Source organism: Trachurus trachurus (assembly GCF_905171665.1).
Source record: "Trachurus trachurus genome assembly, chromosome: 18".
Classification (NCBI taxonomy): Eukaryota; Metazoa; Chordata; class Actinopteri; order Carangiformes; family Carangidae; genus Trachurus; species Trachurus trachurus.
Genome location: NC_139909.1, coordinates 28,081,797 through 28,104,270, shown reverse-complemented (window position 1 = coordinate 28,104,270; position 22,474 = coordinate 28,081,797). Strand labels below are relative to the sequence as shown.

Here is a 22,474-nt window from a genome sequence, read left to right as displayed (position 1 = left end):
CAACAATAAAGTATTTCCTTTGGGGTGAACAAATGCTAAGTTTCATCCTGACATATCAATAATGGACTGGGTAAAATATTGACTAATTTTATTCTGCTGGAAATGCTGCACAAGCCTCTGTATGATTATTGCGACTTTTACTATAATTGTTTTCAGACATATTGGTTGATTTCAGGCAAACTGTTTATATATATTTTTTAATCAGTGAGTAGTGTTTGTGCCTGGCCTCATCTACTGTCTCTTTTCTCTCCATATTCTGATATCATAATCAGTGGGAATATGATGATTCTACTGAACATGTGAGTAGCTAAACGTGACAATATTCTGATCTCCTTTTCCTCTGCTTTCATAGTCTGCATGAGTGGCATGTGTCTTTAGTGCAACAGGAGTTTATGGCCGAATTTCTAAAAAAAAAAATAGCTTCAGATGTTTACCTCAAAAACTGCAGATGGAACACCTTCAGAGGAAATTCAAGTTAAACTGACCATAACTCAAACACTGTAATTGTTAGTGTTTATTGATTTAGTTATTTTATTAGACAGAAAAGTCTAGTTATTTATTAACTGAAGCTTATCAACACCATCCTTATTCACTGAAGGATATGCTGAGAGAATGTGTTTGCTGTGTCCTTTTTGCTGATTAAACTGATATCACATCCCACTTGTATTCGTCTGTTTGCCTATATCTGCAAATCAGCAAGTGAGTGCTTAACAGCAACTTAACTCCTGAATCTTTACAGGTAATGATCATCACAGAGCTGCAAGCTGAGACCACGTATTCAGTCACCGTGGCAGCCTACACAACAAAGGGCGACGGTGCACGCAGCAAGCCCAAACTCATCACTACCACTGGCGCAGGTAACACTGCTTACAAACCTCCTGTGGTTCTCTTACATACTGTACAGTATATAGAAAACTGAATGTGTGCTTTGTAAAGCATTACACTGCATCAAATGAGGGAGAAAAAAAGCACCAGGCAAATTGCTGTCTCATTTAGTGCAACAACTTTTACCCAGTGGTTTGACATGGCAGGGCTGAAAGCATGTCTAAAGTAATGGAAAATGTAGGGAGAGTGAAAGAAAGACAAGAAAAATGACAGCGCTGCTCAGCTCATTTACTCCACTCTGTTTGCAGCACACACAGATCAAATGAGACTAAATGGCAGCCTATTACAAATATGATAAGATGGAAACATGGTTATTGATAACCAGAGATGGACAGAGTACTCCACCCCAGTACTTGAAATACTACTGATCAACATTTACTCCGTTACAAGTAAAAGTAGCTCAGTTGACATGTTACTCAAGTAAGAGTAAAAAAGTACTTGCTTTTAAAGGTACTTAAGTATCCAAAAGTACATGCTTTTAAATTTACTTTAAGTAAAAGTAAGAGTAAGAGTAAATTTATTATTTTTCACATCAATGAATTACTATATTCATTTTTTTCTAAATGAATTTAAGGAGCTTTGAACTCTTGTTTCTGAGAATTAACTCACTGCTGTTGTGCTGCTTTTAGGGGTTAGGGTTTCCTTCTTTGACAAACACAGCTTGTGTCCAATAGGATTTTAGAAAAAAAAAAAGAGCAGACCTGAAAGTAACAAGTACTTTTCAGCCTTCCTAGAAATTAACTCGAGTAAAAGTAAAAATATTTGTCTTGGAAATGTATTCAAGTAAGAGTAATAAGTACCAAAGGAATCTAATACTCAAGTAAAGTACAAATCCTCTGGATATGTACTTAAGTACAGTACTCAAGTAAATTTACTCTGTTACTGTCCACCACTGTTGATAACCCATAATAATAATAATAATAAGTTGTCCCTTTCTTCGCTCATGTTTAGTTCCTGAAAAACCCCGGCTAACTGTCAGCACCACCAACATGGGCACGGCTCTCATCCAGTGGCACCCCCCCGCTGTCACCCACGGGCCCCTGCAAGGCTATCGCCTCCGCTTCGGCCGCAAAGACGTGGAGCCTCTGACCGTCATTGAGTTCGCTGAGCGAGAGACCCACTACACCACTAAAGAGATCCATAAGGGAGCCTCCTACACTTTCCGCCTTTCTGCGCGAAACAAGGTGGGCTTCGGTGAAGAGACAATCAAAGAAGTCACCACCAATGAGGTTGTCCCGAGTGGCTACCCTCAGAGCATCACAGCAGAGGGTGCCACCACCTCCACCATTCAGGTTAGCTGGCAACCTGTTTTGCTGGCAGAGCGAAACGGCCAAATAGTGAAATACGCTCTGCAGTATAAGGACATCAACAGCCCACGCAGCCCCTCAGAACTCTTCATCACCGCCCCGGAATCAACGGTCATCCTGGACGGCCTTAAAGCAGATACCACTTATGATATTAAAATGTGTGCCTTCACCAGCAAGGGCTCTGGTCCCTATAGCCCCAGTGTCCAATTCAGGACACAGCCTTTGGATCAAGGTAGGATCAGTCCCTGAACCTTTTTAGCCCTTCCTCTTTTAAAAGCAGCCTTTCCCTGCGCAGCCCTTTCCCCCAGCAGCTTGCTCAAAAAGGCCCAAAATGGCAGAAGTTGAAAAAGTATGGAATCAACCAGAGGACTCTGGTGTTAACATGTTGCCCTGCCACTTAGTCTCCATAATCTTAAACATGATTTATGAAACTCACATTAAGTAAGTATGTGTGTCTCTTTGTGTCTTGTCAGTCAAACAAAGCTCAGTCATAAACTTAAGAGTTGGTGTTGGTAAGAAGGTAAGAAGACAGTGTTGAGTTCAGTGTAGTAGTAATTTCAGCCTGGTTTTGAAGGAGACTTTCTCAGGTAAGGACTGGTGCACTGGAGCCCATTGGTGTAGACAGATCTTTTGAAGAGATATTTTGTGTCTAAATCACCTGCTCCCCCTTTCTTTTAGCAGTGTTTGCAAAAAATTTCCACGTGAAAGCTGCCATGAAGACATCAGTGTGGCTGACCTGGGAAATCCCAGACAACTACAACGCAGCCCAGCCTTTCACTGTAAGCACCGCCAAGATACAGAAGAAAATATTTCAATAACATCCACAATCGAGACAATATTGTGTACATACAACATCAACTGATTTGCATACAGATCCTCTATGATAATGGCCAGAGCGTGGAGGTGGATGGGAAGCTAACGCAGAAGCTAATTACTGGCCTTCAGCCTGAGACCCAGTACTCCTTCCTCCTGACCAACCGGGGCAACAGTGCTGGGGGTCTGCAGCACCGTGTGTCCACCATGACGGCTCCAGACATTCTTCGCACTAAACCATACCTGATCGGCAAGACCAACTCGGACGGTATGGTGACTGTGGAGCTACCAGCAGTAGAAACATCTGAGAGAGTAAGGTGAGTGCCGACAATCAAACCTAAGTTGATCTTTAATTGCTTACGATTAGAGCTGCCCATACAGTAAATGTTATGTGAGGCGTGGTACTGAGTACTTTCTCTTTCTTCAATATAAGCTGTTTTACTGTATTTAAAGGAACACAGGATAACAACATCGTCAGCTGTGGACTTCAGCAAACTAAATCTTAACTAAATCAAGCATAATGTGATTTGACTTGTAAAGACATCATTTGTCCATATAACTGATTATTATTACTTACTGATGCATAATGGATGGAAATAAACAAGTTAACTTGATAGCTGACCTTGTCAGAAGCAATTCTTGCAAACAGAGTCATTTATATTCATCCCTACATTTCAGTGTAATATCCACTTCACCTCAGTCATTACACACTGAAGCAGCCCAACTCATTTAAGCACACTCCTCTAAGCCCTATAAAGTCTCTTATAGCCTTTCAACAAAGCCCAGGGTTGTCAGAAGGCCAAGGAGCACATCCGATTGTAGAGCGACGCTTCAAACCCATCTTTGGTGTTTTGATCTTGCTGGATGCACTAGGCCCACTGTCTCCCATGCCAGAGCTTAAGCTAATTAGTTTCCCATTAGCCTGCCACACTGCCTTCCTGGCTAACGCTAGCTAGTGCAATGCCCGACCAGGAAGCCCAACTCTGGCAGAGGCTGTTATCTCTCTCTCTCCACCCTGATGAAGGGATGAAAATCCCTCTAATTCTGTATCTTTTCTCCTTACACAGAGGTCTCCTAATTAACCCACAAGGGGCCAGAGTGAGGCGACTGCATTGTCTGACTTCTGAATCTGCTTAAACTACACAGAAAACATACAAGACAAATGGTCCCAATCAAGTGATCACGCTAATGGCATGATTACATCTTTTTTGATGGGTTCTGATAAACAGACCATGATGGGCACTGTTCATCCAGAAAACTGTGAAAAATGACTTGAAAATACAGCTGATGGATTTGAGTCTTTTGGAAGGACAAATTGATATTTGACCTTGTCTTTAGTGTTAATGTGCTATATTCTACATGTTATCTTGCAGGGGATATTACATTGTGGTAGTGCCACTGAAGAAGCAGCGCACTGGCAAGTTTTTCAAACCCTGGGACAATCCTGATGAGATGAATTTGGAGGAGGTAGGTTTAAAGGATCGCTGATTGTGACTCATGCTATCAAGAGAGAATAGTATACATTTTCAGTTATGTTATTGTACCCAGCTTCACAGCAAACCATTGTTTCTATATCACTCATTTCTTTTTTCGAAACTGGAAAAAAAAGTTGAGCCAGTTAAGGGGGCAGGAGGAACAGGAGATGAGCCTCACTGATTGACGCAAATAACTGCAGAGAGCACTGTTCATATGGAAATGAGAACATGAAGTAGCCATCAAGTGCACTGCAAACTCAACCCCCATCCCCACCTCCTCCTCCTCCTCTTTGTGTCTGTGGTAATTACCTGAAGAGCTGCATCAGGCCTTCACGTCTCTTCTCATTCCAAGCAAACCTAGTGCTCCTGTGTATGCACAAAACACTTGACAACTTTTATATTAAGCCAGTTGAGACAATTTAGGAGCTTCTGTGCATTGCATGCATGACTAAATGTGTAAGAAAAGTAAAGTTTTTATCACTATTTATTTATAAGCTGTGATTACATTTAAGACATCCCTCTAGATGCAGTGTTAGTTGTAGTGATGCTAATGTTTCAGCACACTGCAGCAGTTCTTTTTTCCCGGAAAAGCTACCGAAAGTGGGAACTTCTGAAGAGCCATTCCCCTTCAGGTTCTACAATTTGAAATTCTTCAAGTACTTATTTCTATTGTAGAAACATAACAATACATCACATGTCGAGGAGGCTAAAAGAAAACACACCATGTCTCATCTGCCATTGGGTTTACAGCTCATGCCTACAGGCCCATGTCTGCAGCCTTGACCGATTGTCCAAAATTCACCCCTCTGTCAGAATTTATTTGTTTGTCAATATTGGCACTCACCTTTTCACAACTTTTCCCAAGGGCAGCTAGATTTAGCCGTGTTGACAGGAGAGATGATTGAAGACATTATCGGGCAGCACCAACAGCCCGGCAGCCAAAACAGAACACACACGAGAACGCACACACTCTGATGTGAATGACAGGCACACGCCGATTGCACCCGCGCGCGCACACACATCGCGCACACAAGTCAGAGATAGGTAATCAGATGCCCAAACAACTAGCCAGGCTTAATTAGCATAATTATGATCCACACTTTGTACTGGAAGTTTAAAGTCAGATGATAGAGACTCGTATGAAGGACACAATTAATGTTGTTTCTTTCAGCCTATTAGTATTGTTATTAGAGTGGGTTGGGGGAGCAAAGGTCTTATTTTTAGCATGAACATTAATTACAACAGTGGAGTGATATGTCATAATAGCCTTTAAAAACTGAAGTGTGAGCATATTTTTTTTGAATATCCTCTGAATAACATTCTGGCATTTTTAATTTTTGAGCTATAATCTGTATAACCTGGAGAAGCATAGTTTGAGGAGATTTGTTGACATGATATCTTATTTATCCTCATGCTGCACATCTTCCATTCATATTTACAAAACAATGAACCAGGAAAATGTACAATTGTGCACTAATAATCAAATCCGATAAAAAGATCCCCAAATTCTATTTGTCTGCATGTTTAAGCAAAAAATATTTCTGATTGTATCAACAAGAAAAAATAATTGAGCTGTGTAAGTTTTAAATGAATTCAGTCTTTTTTACCGTTTGAAGCTGTTGGATAATCCTCAGCTGTTTTATATGCTGGAAAGCCACACAATCTTTTAATCTGGCAGTCTTTTGTAGTCTAAAAACAGATGAAATAAGTCATTGATCTTTTCTGTAATGTTCTGCTTTTTGCAATCAGCATTTTCAGCTCAGCAATCAGAGGGGGGGGGGGGGAAATCTAGATAGACAGATCTGGTTGGTGTGGATGTGTTTTCATGTGTGTGCTGGAACGTCTCCCTGTGTGTTATCAACTATCTGCTTCTTACCCACCACTGTAGCTGCTGAAGGAGATAAACCGAACGAGCAGAGGCCTTCGGTTTCGCAGGCAGGCAGAACCCAAAGCCTATATCGCTGCTTACTACAAAGTCCTGCCTAAAGACTTCACCCTGGGAGATGGCAAGATCTACGGGGACTTTGAAAATAAGCAACTCCAGAACGGCCAGGAGTACATCTTCTTTGTGCTCGCTGTTCTGGAGATGTCTGAAAACGTGAGTCTGCTCTCTCTCACACATTTGTAAATGTCTCAGTTTTATCCCTTGATAGTGATATCATGTTCTTTGTGCTAACAATTGTACATGTTAATAGGCACAGAGGGTTACATCCACTACATCTTTGCAGGGGGTCAGAGTTGGTTCTGGTCAGATGTGTTACTCTCAGCCCTTGTGAGGCTTTGACTTAAAAACTTAAAGCTGCAGCTGACCCTTGCTGCTTTCGGGAGAGAAACCCCTTAAGACCACAGCCGATCGCGAGAACACCTCGATAACACGGCTCCTCTTAATTGCGTCCTACGTGCCGTCCACCTTATCTCCGCTGCTGCAGCTAGTGTGTGTGTGTGTGTGTGTGTGTCTGGCTGGACGGGAGACCTGAAAGCCGCATGATTAGGCAGCTGCAGGCGAGATGATGGATTTGATGAGCTGCAGGGTCTGTGGTGCTGCCTCACACACTCTCCACTAACCCTGAGTTCAGGTAGAGCAAAAACGATAATGATAGACGGAGGGAAATCTCTAATTTGCCCACTGAAGCATATATTTTCTTCCCACAAGACCTTTTTTTTTTAATCTTTTCTAAGAATGTGAAATGGTTCAATCAAGGTTCCTGCAATGGAGCAGATACTGAAGATAATTTTGATTGGTTGGACTGCAGCTTAGCAGAAATTACACAGCAAAACTTTGAATTGGCTTATAATTCGTATTGTTGGTCATGCTGTGTTTGTCAGAGTCTTGTTAGATTTGCTCTGTAATAGGGGCAAACTAAATGAGCATTCCTCATATGAGCGGATCTACTCTCATTTCCTTTGTCAAAGGCACAATGGGATACACTGGCAAGAAAATATTTTTCAAAATTACCAGACAATAGATAATGAGAGTGGAAAAGTAGCAGCATTATGTCCAATAAGTAGAATATAATGCTGGAAAAAAACATACTACAGCAGATTTTATGATAAGAGTGCTAATCATTGATTTGCTTTTCCTGGCTCAGATCATGTACGCCACCAGCCCCTACTCCGACCCGGTTGTCTCAGCGGACATCGACCCCCAGCCAATCATCGACGAGGAAGAAGGCCTCATCTGGGTGGTGGGCCCTGTGCTAGCAGTCGTCTTCATCATATGCATCGTCATCGCCATCCTCCTTTACAAGAGGTAAGGACATGAGAGGATGGTTCATTCTCCCTACTCAGCCTGGATGTAGAGTAATCCAGCTCAGATGGGACCGCTACTCTAACACTTAGCTTACACACTCTACATACATAACTAGCACACAGTAACAGTAACATGACATACACTACATACACATTATTACTTATATATGTGCATTTAAAATTCATGTCATGTCTGCCCACTCAGTATTTATGTATGACCAGTCACTTTATTTATTTAACATCGATGAGCGACACGCGTTACTATGCACACATCTTTACTTAGCATATCTGAATGCAGACACTAAATGTAAGATTGTAACTTGAACCCTGAGGCACATTGATCTTCAGGCTATCCATGACCCTCGCTCTCAGCTGCATAAACACACTCTAAATCTTGGTTAAGCAAATCCAGGCACACAGCTATACCCAAACTGTCAAACCATCCAATGCAGACGCCCACAATCCTTCACACAGACATGTGCGTTGACTGAAAGTTAATCAGACACATCCATCTACCCCGTGCACGCACAGACACACACGTAAAGCAGTCAAAAACACTCGCTGGAGCGCGCTTTCACACCGAATCAAAACAGCCTTTTTGGTCTGAAACCCCCTAGTGGTAGCCAGACCTTGTGCTGTCACTGCTCATCAGTCAAGCGTAGGAGGGCAGAGCTTTGACTATCTGCTACATGTCACTGCATGTGTGTGCAGCTTTAGAGAGGCCCCAGGGCCCGGGCCGCCATCCCAGCAGCCCCATCTCCTCCCCTTTCAATACTATCCATTCCACAAGGGAACTCAGCTCTCAATCCCAACTTTGACCTTATCCTGCCCTGCTGCTTTTTTCAGGAAGCACACATTTTTACACGCACAGATTTTATTCTGTCCTTTGCTATCTTGCCTCTTGTCACCTATTACATAAGGCTTTTTTTCAGCAAAGTGCATTTAATCAAACATCCAGTCCTAAGCAGAATTTTCACAGAAGTCCTGATGTAAGATGTAATTTGGAAAACGCAAGATTAGTAACTGAGCAGTCAGCACAAGAGTCAGTAACAGAACCAATAATGAAAACAAAAAAAAAGGATTTTAGAGGAATGTAAGGTTTATGCATATTACTTTATTCTAGCTCCATTTTACACCTTATTGCCTGTGGGATCCATCTATGTCAAGTTCTGGTTTTATGGCCAAAAAAAAGTGAATTGAAACTGCGCAAAGATTGTGTGTACGGAGGGGTTTTAGAGTTTCCATTTGTGGCAGGCAGATTTACACATCGATTACCAAGCCAGTGTCACCGCCACGTTAGGGAACATTCAGTGCATAACCAGGAGATATTTCTCCTGTCGAGATCAATTTTTATGTGACAGGATGCTGCTCTTGTGCCAGACAAAGGGGCAACAGCCATGTGATGCTGACACAGTGACATGGGGATGACAATTGGCATCTTCGGAGAGAAGCATAAATAACAGTACATTCTACACCTACACTTAAGTTATTGAAGTTATGTCAGTTTATTGCTAGACTAATAAATTCTGCACTTTCTCAAATAAAAGGTAAAAGAATAAATGTTAACATGCATTTAATACTTTATATGGTTAATCTATGCACAATGACTAAAACGTATGATCCCACATGTTGTTTGCATTTATGATAATGCATGCATGAATCCTAAATATGCGCAATTCTCGATTTTAATAAATGCAACCGTGGTGGGCTTATTTGCTGGAAAAGACAGACACGGCAATTAGGAGTCAAGAGATGACTTTTATGCTTGAACAAGAAGCAATCAGCTGAAACTGCTTGAAATAGCAGAGATACAATGTACAAATCTTGGATGCACCTGGGAAACTGTAGTATTTGAAACAAAGAGCCCCAAGGCAGCATAATTGAGTATAATCTCGGAAGTGAAGCATCACTAATCTTGCACACAAAGCAAACCAGATATGATTGGTATCATTTGACTCTTACATAGTCAGTCATTCACTTACTCTGAAGAAAGTTTCTAGAATTCTTAATTTTAGTCAAAGGTCTTAACCACCTAATGTTGTGTCAATGTTTCTTTTCCTTGCTGACCAATGGAGCAGTAAACCAGACAGGTAAGAATGAGAAACATGTAACAAGAAACCAATTCCTTTTAAACCCATTTTCTTCCTGGACTGTATAACTGATATGGAAAAAAACATATGGAAATTCACCAACTACAAGTTGAGGTCGTTCGTGAAATCATGCGATGTGTTTAATCAGAGTGAACACGTGTTAAACACATGTTGCTGACTATTAGCAATGTGACATTGTGTCTATGACAGCTGTCAGCAGGCATTTAATGGGGAATCAAAACACAAGCAGTTTGACTTTTCCTACCAATAAACTCTGAATCCACAATGCCATATAATGACTGAATGAATGAATCATCTTCACATTATAAAACGCCGTAATTACTAGTGACCTCCTACAACCAGCGTTGTACTCATTTGTATGAATGAACAAACCAGCTTTTCTCACAGTGGCTTTTAAATCCGAGGTGGCACTGATGTACATTCAAAATGTGTTCAGAATATACATGTATATAGACTTCCAATGCAATAGTTATCTCAAATCGTGTATAGAAAATCCTGTAACATGAAACAAAAGAGAGAGGAACAAACAACAAGAACCTAACACAATGCAAACACAGAAAGCACAATAGCCTCTAAGTACTTACTGACACTATCATTGAAAAGTGAACAATACAGACTTCACAAAGGCAGTATTTAAGAGCTAAGGGGTATTGTATTGGGTTGCATTTTATTGTGAAGTGATGATGTTATTTAGTCCACCCCCTGTAGCCTAATGTAGTGTAAGAGTGTAGTCCTGTCACCTTCCTAATTATATTTCCGCCTTCATTATTCCTTCAGACCACAAGGCACGCTTTGTGGTTATACAGTAAGAGTCAACAGGAAAATAATTTATCAAAAATAATTACAATTTACTGTTTGTTCTGCAGAAAAAGAGCTGAATCTGAAGCTAGGAAAGGCAGTCTCCCCAACAGCAAGGAAATGCCACTGCATCACCCCACCGACCCTGTTGAGCTCCGACGTCTCAACTTCCAAACGCCTGGTAAGTATTTCAGATGAAGCCTTCACTCCTTCACTGTGAATTTACAACTGGATATGCAATGTGGAAGGAGTCGTCTGTGCTACTGATTGCTTGCTTTTGGGTGAAAAACATAAAAATACAATTCGCTCCATAGGTTCCATTGTTTCTACATTTGCAAACACTGCTGATACTGAAGCACAATATAATAACGACTTACAAAGTTCCATCATCTTTGCAGAGAGATTGGCACAATACGGGCAGGCGGTTTGCAGGTAGACAGTGGACAGGTGCTTAGAGAAGGTACAGCGGGTCAAAACTGACAGTGTCCTCCCTAGAGACACTTATCAGTGGAAAATGAAGAGGCAGGAACGCAAGCTTGACAGTTTTATGGCAGCTGTCATCTTCCTCTGCACCTGGGTTATCCAGGTCATCAGAACTTGTCATGCTAACTCAGAATAGCATGGTCCCGCTCGGACAGCATCCTGCTGCTGGAGGCGCCGGGATGCAGCGTCGTGGATGATGTACAATTTTGCATTTTTGTAAGCGAGCCAACAGACAGCCATGAAACAGGGCTGATGAGCTGTAAAACGCTAGTGTTTAGTTGCTGTGACCTTTAGTGTGGAGGTGGAGTGGTGGTCAGTGGTCATTTCACGACTGGGGAGTCACAGTCCACGCATCGCCTGGAAAGGTTGCATGAGAAACCAACAGAGACATACTTAACTGCCGTTTGAGTTCCTCCAGCACCAATTGCTTTGGGACAGGTGTTCACAGACTGCCAATAATGTTGTAATATCAAAGCCATATTTTTCAGGTCAGCTAGTATGAAAGGAGGATGAATTATCTCTGCAGGCTCATTTTTGAAAAAAGATTATGCATATTTATGAAAGCTCTTCAATGATGTTAGGACCATTACTGGCTGTTTCATCCTGGCACAGGGGTATTTTTCCTTTTGGCTCAGAGTGATCTCAACTATCCTCCCACTATTTCACTCGCCTCTCAAGCCATCATCCCCCCCCCTCCCTGACAGCCTTTCTGAGAGCCGGTATCTTGTCTATTCCACTGCTCAAAAAGGACCAAACTTTTTTTTTCCTGCCACATGACCACTTTCTCTTAAGTCCTGAAGCACTTCTACATTAGACCACCTCTCTCCCCGACTCTCTCTACCCTTCCTTTCACCTCTTTACCCCTCAATGGACATTTTCATCTTAAGGATGCTTGATGTTTGAGCGACGGCATGTTGGAAATGGTACTTTCATTGTCCCCCAGTGGTGGAAATGGATTTTGAGTAGTGGGCTGCAATAGATACACCCTCTGCCGTCTTTCAGAGAGACATGAGAGTGGGTGGGAAAACGAGGCACGGGTTCCATTAGCTAATGCCCACTTGTGTCTGCAACCAAAATGGTACAACCTCATTGTTGGAGAGGGATACTCTGTCGACGGTTATGTCAAAATGGCACCTGAAATCTTAGGTCACAGGTCTTCAGGTGTAGAACCGTATCGTTCTCATCTTTCCCCGACATCTGAGCTCTTGAATATGCAGATGAAAACATGCACCTTGACTACCACCCAGTGTTGATCAATGTCAACTCTACATCGCCAAAGTCAAGTGAACTCAACTGCACGATGAAACTTTGTGCTGAAGACAATCCAAGTAGTATGACACAATGTCTTTGGGTAAAAAAAAAAAAAAAAAAACGATTGACATTTTATATCAAATGGTTGCTGGCTTCTGGTTTGTGCTGCTATAGGACTTTTATTCCCTGTACGCTTTCTTATTTCTATGAAATAAGCATGGTGGCATAGCTGAGCTTCTAGCATGACGATTTGTTACTAATGAATGTCCCATTTAGAGTACACATAATCATTCAACTACTTCTTGTCACATTTCTACCTTCTGTTTGTGGAAAAAAAAATTGTCATCACATTGCTGTGTAACGTCTGCAATGTCTTTAATTACACCGCCGTTTCCTCCACAGGTTCAGGTGCGCCCAGTCACCCCAGTAACCTCCATTTGTCAAGTTAGTTGGTCTCGATTATGCATTTGACATGATTTGTTTCCATTTTAGCTTCAATTGCCTTCTTTTCCTTTTTTCTGCCTAGTCTTGTATTCCCATCTCCATCTAATCCATCTGGTGTCATGCTATGTCATCACAGGAGGCGGAGTTTGAAATTAAAGCTTGAAAACATTCATCACTCAAAGCAGACGTCGACATCTGGCTTAACATTTTGAATGTTTGTTTTTGTTTAGTTTTTTTTGGCTTTTTGGGATGTTTGCGTCTGTGTCTTCCTGTCATGCTAACTACACACCGCAGCTTTCTGTGTGAATAACTTTCTTCTCTCTCAATAGGGAGAGTCCCAATGGGGCAAGTGTGCTCGATGACTTCTCATTGGCTTCTGTGTCCATATCCTCCTTATGAGCATGGCCACTGCTTTGAGTGAACAACCTAGCCTAACAAGATCCACTCTTCCATTCCCCCTGTTAAACACACATGCTGCTTATCTAATGGTTCACTGTTGGCTTGTGCTTGGGTGATGGCCTTTAGTAGTAGTAGTGACTGACCCTCAAACCATCCTGTATTTACAGGTATGGCGAGCCACCCTCCAATCCCCATCATGGACCTAGCAGACCATCAGGAGCGGCTGAAGGCCAACGACAACCTCAAATTCTCACAGGAATATGAGGTATGCGTCTGCAAAGTCCCAGAGTTGATTATCAGATTGTAGAGTGTTGTACCACAATGTCTAGTAGGGCTGGGACGATATGCTTTTCTCCCGATTTGATCCTTCTCAGATTTTTTGCATGGCGATTCAATTTAAATTGCGATTCTACGATATTGCCGATTCTCTCGATTTTTAGTCTGCATTTTTAACATTCATCTGCACACAAATACTGTAGGAGCCTATAAATTAACATACTCCATTATAAAGTGAACTTAAACCCTTTTCAAAACCTGTACTCTATGTATGTAAAAAAGGCTAACAAATGCACATTGCACAATGTTTCAAAAAATTCAAAAAAATATATATATATATCGATTTTTGAAAAAAAAAAAGGATTTAAAAATCGTCAAAAAGGATATCGCGATATTTATGTGAAACGATTTTTTCTCCCACCCCTAATGTCTAGTATTACACAATCGTGTACCAGGTGCCCACATGAATTATGCTTTTGAATTACTGTAACTATTTAGCGTCCTGACCAAAGTCCACAGTCTTACATTTCATGATATTTGCCTGGAAGCCTTATATTAATCCTATCATTGCAGTCCAAGCATGTTAACAATGTGTCAACTGGTTTGGTGGAGGAAAGCCTAAGAGAGAGGAGGGGCGACTATTTCCATGAAAAATATCTTCATCAGAATAACACAGATTTATATTAGCCAGTATAGCCTACAATTTCACTTCAGGCTGTTTGACAGGCCATAACAGGGAACAAACTGGAATAATTAATAACACCAATCATGGCCAGTTTCAGGGCCCTGCTATTGTGCTGCTGGCTCATTGACATGACGTACTGAGACAGTTAAAAGGAAAGCAGGCCATCATTAATGTTATTAGTTACACTTGTGTTTTCCCCCTGTGACAAGTCCAAATGTCTGCTGTGAAAAATCTGTATGTGACTACACCCAGTAAAAAAAACGGCACAGTGAAGCCAAACCTCCACAAAAATAGCAGATCCAAATGAATCATACCACTGTTTTAAAGGTTGATCAGTGTTTATCAGTTAATATACTGGGATCATACGGAATGTGAGTAGGCTGAGCATGGCTATCTGCACCTGGAGGCAACACTACAACTACGTAGCACTACAGGTGTGTTGGATGAAGCGGTGTATTTCATATGGAGGTATTCAGCACTGTTTATCCTTGAGAAACATAATGCTTTACCGCTGGTGTGACTAATGCACTAGTACTCTAGAGATTTCAAAGGCTACGGTTTACTGACACAGCTAGTTAATTTATCTCTACACTTTAGCTGAAGTCTCATTCTGGAATGTATGGCCACTAAGAGAATAAAAATACACCACCGAACAAAGGTGTAAGTTATTCGTATGCATTGTGCGATTAGACCTTCAAATTAAAAAGTCTTCACACTTCAAGTGCCCTGAAAACCTTGATGGCTCTATTCAGTCCCTTTACTTAATATTGAAATTGTATTTTAGATAAATGTCTATTTGCAGAGCACTCATGGGGCCAGAGAAACTATGCAGACAAGGGGTTTTTCTGCAGCATTGTACATATGAGATAGGAGCAGCCACCCTGTCTCTGTGGTTCCTGCAACGGCTCCAAAACCCATGAGGTCACCATATGGGTGTCTGCCAAGCTGCCCAATCATTATTGCAGCTTAAGTACACTGAATTCCAATTTCATTGTGTTTCTTCAAGAGCAGTGGAAAGTAATTTTCAGAGTACAATAAAATAAAGATTTTTATTATGAGCAATGATGCAGGCAACTGTTTCAACATATTTTGATAAAGTATCAGACTTAGCCACTGGTTTTCCTGCTCCCATATTGCTGCTAGGTGATTTTCTCGTCTAATGTCTTTCCTTCTATGGTGGTCGAAGTAATCTGAAGTTTGACATCATTAAACTAGTCTGAAAGTGAATTATAAAGATAATTTCAATGCATTTATTGTTGATATAAATTATTCTAAATAAGCAATAAAGTCAGGATCATATTCAGATCTATCTGGATTATAAAACAGGTCATTGTCCTAAAGTGGCTTTTAATTGCAGTCGGTGCTATTGTACATTGGCTTCTTCAACTCTCAGCAGAGATTAACACATAAAAGCAGTCACTGGTCATTAAAAACACAGGCAAAATATTTCCCCTGTAATATGAAATGGAATGCCATCTTTCATGTCTTTTCCCTTTGTGACATTATGTTTTATGGTTCATTCATTGGTGATGAGGGACCATTATTGATATCTACATTACAAAGCCAAAAGGGGACTTGGACAGGAAATGTTGTTAAACTAGTCTCAAGTGTGGTATTGTAGTATTCGCCATAAAGTCTTATTGATCAAATGAGCAAAGCTGGTGGAACATGAGCTTTTCCTCTGTGGCCGATTCTTGATGTATCTTTTTGGAAATCTAATCATTTATATGCAGCGGTTATTCCATGTCAAAGACGATGCACATTTCACACAGTTCTTTAAAGTGAACTATCCACTCAAGTTAAATTTCCTGTACAGAATACTCTTGACTTATTTAAAGATCAAAAGAGACAACTTTGATTCCAGTGTTAGCTGACATCCCATTTTCCACGAGTTGCTCAGAGGCCAGAACAGACTCTTTTTAAATTAACTGCAAAGAATACAAGCTAGAGTTCGACTATTCATCAACTAAATCAGCTTTCAGTCAAAAGATCATTTCCTTCAGACTCTCTCCTATGTCAAGAAGATTTCATCTTCAAAACTTACTTTCAGAAATGTGGCATTTGATGTGTATAAATCATGTCGGTGTATACAGTTTGGGGCCTTTTTATTGATGAGCAATATGAATGCATGAAAGTATGTGATTGCATTAATAATTAATTTAAAAGAATGGGTGTATTTGCAGAGTTTCTTAAAAGTGTACTACAGTGACCAACTTAGAGATGTGGTGCTTGTGAAATATATTAAAGCAGAAGTAAGCGATCCGGTCATTTTGGCTCCAACTAACGATGGAGTTAGCAGTCCCCGTCCTCGTCCCTACGTCACCACATTCACGCGCATCCCTTGGCTGCACACACAGAGAGGACCGCCCCTTTATGCCGTTCTCTCTCCTCATTGGATAAAGGTTGTAGGATACAAAGAAAGTTTTCTCCTCGGCTTACAGCAGAGCAGAGTGACTGACAGACCCGTGTTTCAGACCAAACACTCTATGTAAGTGATTGCTGTCGGAAGATATAACTATTTAAGACTTATATTAACACAAAAATTCCACTTACTTCTGCTTTAATTTTACTTGGTGAAAATTTAAAGCTCAAAAAGGATGGTTTCAATCTGACATGATCTGACCTCCAGGGAAAACAATTCATCTGAGATGAACTCAGTACAGCCATATTTTATCAAGAGTTTTCCAATCTTCATCACTGTTGTGGAAAAGGGAAAAGGTTTCCAATGGAAAGACATTAGAAATTAATGTTAAAATTAATTAAATGTGTGTGTTTTTTTTTTTAGCATTTTCTCTAAAGCAAATGTGCCATCAGTGCAAGTCATATGGAACCTACAGAGCATAGATGAGAACGTATGGAGTTTCAAGCAAACTCATAAAATCTATGTAAACATCAGTAAACTACATTAGATCATGTTTCGTGTTGAAAGGCATATGTCAGTGAGCTGTCAGACACTGATCTCACACAGAGCTAAATTTCAACTTTGGGGGCCATTAACTACTGTAAAATGTGCCAACAGCACAAAATATTATACTATTGTAATACTGATACATTTTCTTCTCTTCCAGTCCATCGACCCCGGTCAGCAGTTCACTTGGGAGCACTCTAACCTGGAGGTTAACAAACCAAAGAACAGATATGCCAACGTGATTGCCTACGACCATTCCAGAGTCTTGCTCTCTGGTATTGACGGTATGCCGCCCACCCAAACGCTGTATTGATTCTACACACGGCCTGTATGACCAGAATGCAACCACGCTGTACTGCAATTCCTACACAAACATGCCCAGATGCATTTCTTTAACTTCATTTTAAGATCATCTTTTTAATGTACAATGCTTATATTTAAAAAAAAACATGTTTTTTTTACTTGAGTAGGCCTAGTTTATGTATTTATTTACTGAAAGCAGGACAGTGAGTGCACCAGAAGATGCAAACACAGGGAAGGACGTGATCATTTGTAATACACATTAGTTGTTTGTGCTCTAAATGGACAAGACTCATTCAAGATGTGTCCAGTCCACTCAGAGCTTTATGCACATTTAAGATGCATGGTACAACTTCTCAGGAATACTTGGCCATTTTGAAATAGCTGGTTAAGTACTGGCTCCTTCAACAGTTTATTGGATTAACACAATTAAACAATAACATAATTTCACACACACACACACACGCAGCTATTAATTAACCATTTCCATTGAGCTGCTCCCACGGAGAGCACGGGAAAATAAACAAAGTAGTAAATGGCTAATGTGACAAAAACAGATAGATAAAGACTTAGAGAGCCCCCTTTTTTCTGTCTCTCAGAAACAACACACAGCTTGAGTGTTGATGGGACTCCATTAGCCAGGCATATAAACACATCTGCACAAACACACTGGAGTCTTTGTGCCGTAGCAAGTGAGTAGTTCTCAGCCAGGGGGACATGAGGGACTTCCTCTTTTCCTTCTAAGCTTAAACAAAGCCGTTTGGCAAGCAATGCGTCTATTGTTTACTTTGATTGAGTTCTTTGAATAAAAAGGGATTTGGGATTTGACATCAGAATTTGAAGACAGCTACTTTCAGAATGTATTGATGCAGGGATGGATCAGCAGAATGTTTGGGATACAAGCGCTCTGATGCTCCACAACATTTGTGGACTTAAATGGTCGGGACATCACTGCATTTGCTCCACTATTGACAAGTGACAGGGAACCTCTTGCCAAGTTGCCTGACCACACAAAACAAGGGCTTACCGGGATTAAACTGCTGTCTAAAGTTAATCCCTAAAATTTAGTTTACCCTTCATTTGGGGAAATTGTACAGTTTCTAATTTCAATTAGAATGTAGTCATTTTGATAGCGTGATCCTGTTCCCTCCAAATTCCATGGAGTCTCTGTTATTTTTGGAACATTAAAGTCACTCACTTTCCATTGGTCTATATTTGGTGTGGAAGTTGTCTCATGTCTTATCTTATTCAATCACCAGAGCTGTGTTACAGTTAGCTACAGTTATTCACATAATGTTCAACGTAGATGTCGTTTGTTGAGAAAATCTAATCAAGATGTGACAACTTCATAAATCTGTTGTGTAGTCAGACAGCGCAGGAATCCGAAAAACTGTGTTGTCCTCAGCCTGGAAATACACAGCTTCTTGAAATGAATATAATATGGGTAGTACCACCACTGCTACTAAGAGTCATAATCATTATCAGAATTACAAGACTGCACCCCAAAATCTGTCTGCACTTCCTTTGGGATTCTTTTTTTTCTCCCTCTCTTTTTAAGCAAAGACTGAGCAACAAACAACAATGCAATGTTTATTTCTTAATGAGCATACTGACAGAAAATGGTTGAATTTATATAAATCCTGAGTGACAGAAAGCATAAAGGCAAAATCCATTTGCAAATATGCATTAAACAACATGCCTCATTCTCATTAAACCACAGTAATGTCTCTTTTGGCTTTTTCTTTTCAATTTGAAAACACACTGGGCTTAATTGTTTTTATCCCTTGTCCATCACGGAAAATGTAGAACTGCCTGCCTGTGTGGACAACTTCAACAGCTAAAAAAGAGAGGGGGGGTGGAGGAGGGTAGAAAAAATATGTGGGTGGGTTTTTGAATGTGTTCATATCCCGTTTTTCTTTGCTGTTTCATGTTGAATAAGTTACCTGGGAGTAGAAGGCAGTCTGGGGGACAGGGGGGAGAGGAAGCAGTTGGGAGTGAGGGGATTCTCTGGGACGTGGCATCCATGCAGATGAGACTTATCTTGGTCGACCATGTGTGCATGGAGCCCCTAAACTGCCAGTCCTAAAGCATTGACTAGCTGTCAGCTCTGTCTCTTTCCCCTGGATTGGAAAAGGCTGCTGTGCCTTTCATTTAATATAAGCAAAGGGAAGGAGGAGTGCAGGGGGAAGGGGGGAAATTGTTTTGCTAGTTTTCTGTTGGTTTGTTTTTCCTCCATGTGAGGTGATAGACTTTTACAGACCAAGCTTTATCTGGAAGTCAGTTGCAGATATGGGAGAGGGACACAAAAACTGTGGATTTAAATGTGTTGCTGATAGCAAACCCAAATCCTAATGGACTGTAACACTGGTTCCAAATGTGACGGCTTTGTGCTATTTTTCTATTTAACACTTACAGAAAATGTTGCTTAACTGACAGGGACCATTGAGGATAGCCTCACACACACAGTGTCCAGCACCATCTGATTCCTATGTCCTATGACAGAATCTGTTTTTTTTTATTATTATTATTTTTTTTTAACCATGATAAAGCAGCTTGACAGCTAGTGACACAACTTGTCTCTTCTCAGGTATCCCTGGAAGTGACTATATCAATTCCAACTACATCGATGGCTACAGAAAACAGAATGCCTACATCGCCACCCAAGGAGCTCTGCCAGAGACATTTGGTGAATTCTGGAGGATGATCTGGGAGCAGAGGAGTGCTATCATCGTCATGATGACCAAACTGGAAGAGAGGTCCAGGGTAAGTGACAGAAATACAGAAACACTTGTATTATTATGTTGTGTTCTCTATCTAATAGAGAGCAGCTCATGAATCAGAAGAGCTCTATTCAACTGAAAGGACAGGGTCAAACTGATAACATTACATTTCTTTGACTCTGAGCTTTGAAATGTTTACCCCCAGCTTGTAACAAGACTAGGTCAAAACCTGGTGTATGGCTGGACTGCATCGTTGGCTATTTGCATTCTGCCTTGTGTCAGCTGTTTTCACTTCATCCGTTTGTGTCTCTCTGTGCTCACATATACAGCATTTTAAAACAGCCAAGTTCCCAATAAAGCTGTTTTTACAAGTTTTCTGTTGTCAGACGAGTATGAAACACTCTGTCACATGGCCCGTGTGTTGCCCTGTTATAAAATCCAGATTTTACAACCGTGTCTTCTGACAAAATCAGCACACAATCAAGTTACAAACTACAGACGCGTAGTGATTTGGGCTATATTTCTTGAATGCTATGACCGATGGGAAAACTCCAACACTTGGCATGTTACCAATGTTGTAACATCACACAGTGGAACCTGGCTGAGCTATGATGTAACTTCACTCAGTCAGTAGTATCTGCATTTATAGGGCTGTCCTAACTGTCGGTTAGGCCAAAAAAACTGAAATTGACACCTGAGCAAAGTCAAACAGGATATTCCCATCGCAACTGAAATTCTCAGCGAGGTACATCATTTTTTCTTCATATTTACTCTGCAGGAAAAAGCTTGCTTGCATTCTGATGCACAGTTTACTCCACGCTGTCTTTACACCACACTCTGTCATTGTTTAGTCTTGACTGATTAGTGGCTTACTTCATTAGCCGAGCACTGCTGAAGGCACTGGATTACAATCAGTGATAAAAAAAGATCCACGGACTGAATAGCTATTGCCAGGCTGTATACAGTACACTCAGTAGTCCTTTAAGGTTGACATGGTGAAAACGCACCTCCTCTCTCCCTCGCTGGCACATCTCACAGTGTTTGACTGAGCGCATGAAAGCTGGCATGTGCTTTAGAAGCTACTGACCTTCACACTTGTATGCCTTTTCTAAGAGCTTGGCACAGTGTTAACCGGGGTGCTGACTCAATCCAGAGAGCAGCTTCCTCTCTGTATCCTCACAATCTGCAAAGCAAATCAGATCCTCTGGCTGTTTTTCGATATTACAGCCACTGTAAAATGCATGATTCTACCAATCCATTTGGTTCATGCTGTCAGGTGTCAGTTTCTCTGCATAGATGCTCTGTGATACATGAGTGCAGTACAGACACCCCCCTTCCCTGATCCTGCCACACCATTATGTTGTTTGACATTTGTCATTCATAATGTGTTTTTGTTGCTACTACCTGCTCCTATCTTTCATATTTATCACTTATATTATTTGCCGGGAACAGCTCAGGCTCTCTTCTGAACATTTGCATAACTAAAGCTTCTGTATTTGCAAGTAAATGCCGTTATGAATCATTTCATTACTCCTGGTGTCACAATCGCTTCATTACGCTTTTTGTCCATGTTGTACGAGCTGCTCAGGAAAAGGAATTAGTGGATGGTACACTTGTTAGATATTTCCATACTTATGTCCAGTTGTCATGCTATTCCACAGAGGATTGGGCATCAGGATATGATGAGCTAGCTGACATTTTGATTGCACTGAACATACTGAAATCTAAAACTGCATCAGTTCTAATGGACAATATGAAAAAAACAACAACAACTGAATTGAAACCCAGTTATTTCCTCCCCAATACCAATAGTGTTTCCCTTTGTCAGCTAAGCAGCTTTGCTATAATGGAACAGTGTTTTATTGGCCATTCACTGGGAAACAAAGCTGTACACTCGAGGAGCAATAAAGCTGAGTCGGTAATATGATTGGAAACTGTTGTTACCTTTGTAATTATATGTGTGTCAGGACTATTAATAGCACCGTCAGCTCCATACACATTTCTCAGGCCATTTTATTGATAATAAAATCAAACCCAGTCAGCAGCAATGAGGAGAACTTGAGTATTTATTTTATCACGGTTTGACTAAATATATGTGTTTGGATGTAAAGCAGCACAGTTGTTACAAAGAACAACTGCTCTTTGTTGAATGTAATATTATTATTTATTTGGGTATTATTTACCGACTTAGTTTATTTGTTGCTCTGTTTGTGTTACTTTCAGTTTGTCTTTGTATGTATGAATGTTTGTATATGTATATGACTATATAGAGAGATAAAGATTAGTAATCATATGTTAGAATAAATCTATATGTATATAAATATATATTAGAATAAATCCAGTTAAATAACTCATAAAGTAATTTATTGT

The 22,474-nt window shown here is 40.6% G+C and overlaps 1 protein-coding gene across 5 annotated transcripts in view; it reads left to right on the top strand.

Moving 5' to 3' along the window:
- Window positions 1-22,474, top strand: part of LOC311001766 (receptor-type tyrosine-protein phosphatase delta) — a gene marked incomplete at its 5' end in the record, with an annotated part of 99,879 nt that overhangs the window by 63,219 nt on the left and 14,186 nt on the right. The window contains 14 exons of one of the 5 annotated variants that reach the window (XM_083992903.1): window positions 273-299; window positions 740-857; window positions 1,837-2,424; window positions 2,871-2,971; window positions 3,066-3,322; window positions 4,379-4,472; window positions 6,369-6,578; window positions 7,570-7,730; window positions 9,808-9,819; window positions 10,707-10,819; window positions 12,775-12,816; window positions 13,383-13,480; window positions 17,245-17,368; window positions 19,972-20,147. In XM_083992903.1, coding sequence (XP_083849029.1) covers window positions 273-299; window positions 740-857; window positions 1,837-2,424; window positions 2,871-2,971; window positions 3,066-3,322; window positions 4,379-4,472; window positions 6,369-6,578; window positions 7,570-7,730; window positions 9,808-9,819; window positions 10,707-10,819; window positions 12,775-12,816; window positions 13,383-13,480; window positions 17,245-17,368; window positions 19,972-20,147 — 2,121 coding nt within the window. Of the gene's footprint in view, window positions 1-272; window positions 300-739; window positions 858-1,836; window positions 2,425-2,870; window positions 2,972-3,065; window positions 3,323-4,378; window positions 4,473-6,368; window positions 6,579-7,569; window positions 7,731-9,804; window positions 9,820-10,646; window positions 10,820-12,774; window positions 12,817-13,382; window positions 13,481-17,244; window positions 17,369-19,971; window positions 20,148-22,474 lie in introns of all 5 variants that reach the window. The other 4 variants (XM_083992902.1, XM_083992901.1, XM_083992900.1 and 1 more) reach the window with 4 other exon arrangements.